The 2,893-nt window shown below is 47.1% G+C and overlaps 1 protein-coding gene across 1 annotated transcript; it reads right to left on the bottom strand.

Annotated features, from left to right (window-relative positions):
- Positions 1–1,087: 1,087 nt before the first annotated feature.
- PHYSODRAFT_390109 (hypothetical protein) lies at positions 1,088–1,306 on the bottom strand (the record flags this gene model as incomplete). The annotated part of the gene is made up of 1 exon (XM_009530514.1): positions 1,088–1,306. A coding segment is annotated over one exon (219 nt), but the record flags the coding sequence as incomplete, so codon positions are not given.
- Between the last annotated feature and the right edge of the window lie 1,587 nt (positions 1,307–2,893).

Raw genomic sequence — 2,893 nt, forward strand, 5'->3', positions numbered from 1 at the left:
TGCCCCAATTTCCCGCAGTACGTACACTGGCGAGACTCTCGGTCGGTGTTGAACGCCTTGGCCGCATTCTCCGTCTTCACCGTCGCCGTCTTCTCGCCTTGTCTCTTGATGTGCTCATTCGTCAGCACCTTCACGACGTCTTGCGATCGTAGTTCAGCGCTGCTCATCTCCAAGTTCAGCACGACGTTCTCGTAGCTCTTGGGGAGGCTGCGCAACACACGTCCTCATCCTCCATCTTGGCGCCGATGCTGCTGAGCTTGGCGCTGATGTTGAGGACCTCGTTGCAATGATGCAAGACGTTGCCGCCTTCCGACATCTCCATGCTGAAGAGTTGGCGCTTCAGGTAGATGCGTCCAGCCTTCTGCGAACCACCGTACAGCGTCTTCAGGCGCGTCCACGCAACCCACGCTTCCTCGCAGTCGTCGACCACATGGTGGTAGTCCGCGTCCATGTGGAGCAACATCAGTCCGAACGCGATGTTGCTCGACTTGACGTAGTCGTCCTTGGCCCGCGAGTCCGTGAAGCTCGGCGTCGTCTCGCGGTTCACGACATGCCACGTCGACTTGGTCAGGAACACGCCACGCATGTAGCGGTTCCACGTCGCGTAGTTGTCCCCGTTGAACTTGTCAATGGAGACCTTGGTCGAGGCGTCTTGGGCAGAGGACATGGTGCTTGGGCTCATAACCTGATGGAAGGTATGGATCTTGGACACGAAGCTCGGACGAAGCGGAGGGAGGGACGTTGCAGACGGCGGGACCGGAGCGAAGGCACTTGAGGGATAGAATGAAGATTCGAAAGTGATTGAATTGTTGGAGCTTACACCCTACTGTTATAGACACGCGACCCTGCGTCCTATCACCTAGTGCATCTAATCAACCATCACTCACCGGTGTTCATCCAATCATCCTACTCGTCTAATCATCGGTGGCGTAAACAACTTACCGTAATCACCATAATCAACGTGGGTTCGGATTGGACCGGTTCGGGTTAACCGGTTAATGGGTACAACTGGTACACAGTACCCAAGACCAGCAACCCTCAATACAGGCACGCCAGAGGTGACACGTGTACGTTCATATGGAAGAAACCGCGGCGGTAGCACATTGGCTTTGTAACCACCAACTATGTTGCCCGGAGGGTTGAAGTTCATTACGACAACAGCTATTCTGGGATCTGGATCGTATGCATATCCAATCCCATACTGAGTAGTATCGCGCCAACAAAGTTGCGTAAAATGTTTTGTATTTGGGGAAGGGCCATCGGAACTGAAATCATACTTGTAGACTTCTGAATACCAGGCATCGATTGTTTTCTTTATGATTTTACATGGTTCGTTTTGGTATCCTTTAAGGAATCCTAAATTCTCACCGTACAGAGGGGTTTCCAGAATGTTTGAAGTCTTTTGTCCTAATCAAAGGTGGCTGCATAGTTCTGTGGAAATGCAGCGATGTGTTTGTTATAATTAAGAGTCTTCGTATTGTGTCGCGTTCGATGCAGATTGATATAATGAGTGGCATTTACTAATTGCACATGATTAAGCTCGCACGTTTGTGGCATTATCGATCTATATTTATACGATCATTATATCTTACAAAAGACGCCTCACTAATCAAAACAACATGAATACGCACTGATCTAAAATTTTCACCAAATGCAATGAAAGATTATATGCATGTACAATGCCAGCCAAATGTTTATTGCAATCCGCAAGAGCTTGTATTATCTCACGATCAATTGCTTCCATATCGCGTATCAATATCCGATGATACTGGCTGCTTGGGGGATACGCCTGAACTTTATCAAGATAACGACGATGCGTATAGAATAACCATGTTAGGCGAGTAAAGGTTTTGTATCTACCTTGTTATCAATGAACAGAAGCAGTCAGACATAGTATGAAGCAATCTTTGTTGCTATGGCTTTTTCAGGCATCACCGTCTCGAAAATGGCTTCCACTTCAATGCGCTTGTGGTTGTTCACTTCAGTCTGAATTTTTTCCGACCCCATCCACAGTTTATCGCTGTGTTGATTGATGAAGCTATATGGAAGGAAGGTGTGACAGACCGAAGGATATGATCGTTCATCCATTTTGCCCCCACTTGTCAAAGCAGTGTGGAAGCACTTCGATGTGATCAGTGATAAATTCAATCGAGAGGTTCTGGTATGCCAAAATGGTTTCCCATACGAGATCACCAGGGCGGATGTTTTCACGAAGAAACTCCACTGAAAGAGATTTAAACCGGCAGATCATTTCTTGATCATTGTAGCTAAGATCGCTCCATTGAGTAAGCTCCGAAGTCTGCATGATTGTTGAGTTGGTAACCGTAAACTGATTTGCTTTATATCTCAAAGCCGCGCGGATTGCTATTTTATGCTTAGAAGTAATGTACTATATCACTAATATAACAAGCAGTTAACAATGAGTTTTCTAGTATTCGACACTGAAACCACTGGGCTTCCGGAAAGCTTCAATTTGTTAGCCACTCCGCTGACATTAAACAATTGGGATTATTGCAGAATGGTTTAACTAGCTTGGCGGATCTATAGCGTAGATAATAAACTATTATCAAGTAAGTGTTTTCTAATAAAACCCGAGGGATTTACCATTCCACTGTCATCTGCAATGATTCATAAGATTACTACAGAAGAAGCATTGGAAAAGAGTCACCCGCTTGGCGATGTATTAGACTTTCTTTTCATTGATATCAATGTCCATGAAGTTGTGGTGTAGCGGGATCGGCCAAAATCTGGTTAAGGCCTGATCGAGCTTCCCACCAGCGCCCAGACACCGACTAACGGAGGGGGCCCCCCAACGATCCGTGATCGGCTGAACTTGTTCTCACCTTGTGTACCCGTCGGCGGGCTGGATCTGCTCTCTCGGGGCTCCGAAGAT

Source organism: Phytophthora sojae (assembly GCF_000149755.1).
Source record: "Phytophthora sojae unplaced genomic scaffold PHYSOscaffold_5, whole genome shotgun sequence".
Lineage (NCBI taxonomy): Eukaryota > Oomycota > Peronosporomycetes > Peronosporales > Peronosporaceae > Phytophthora > Phytophthora sojae.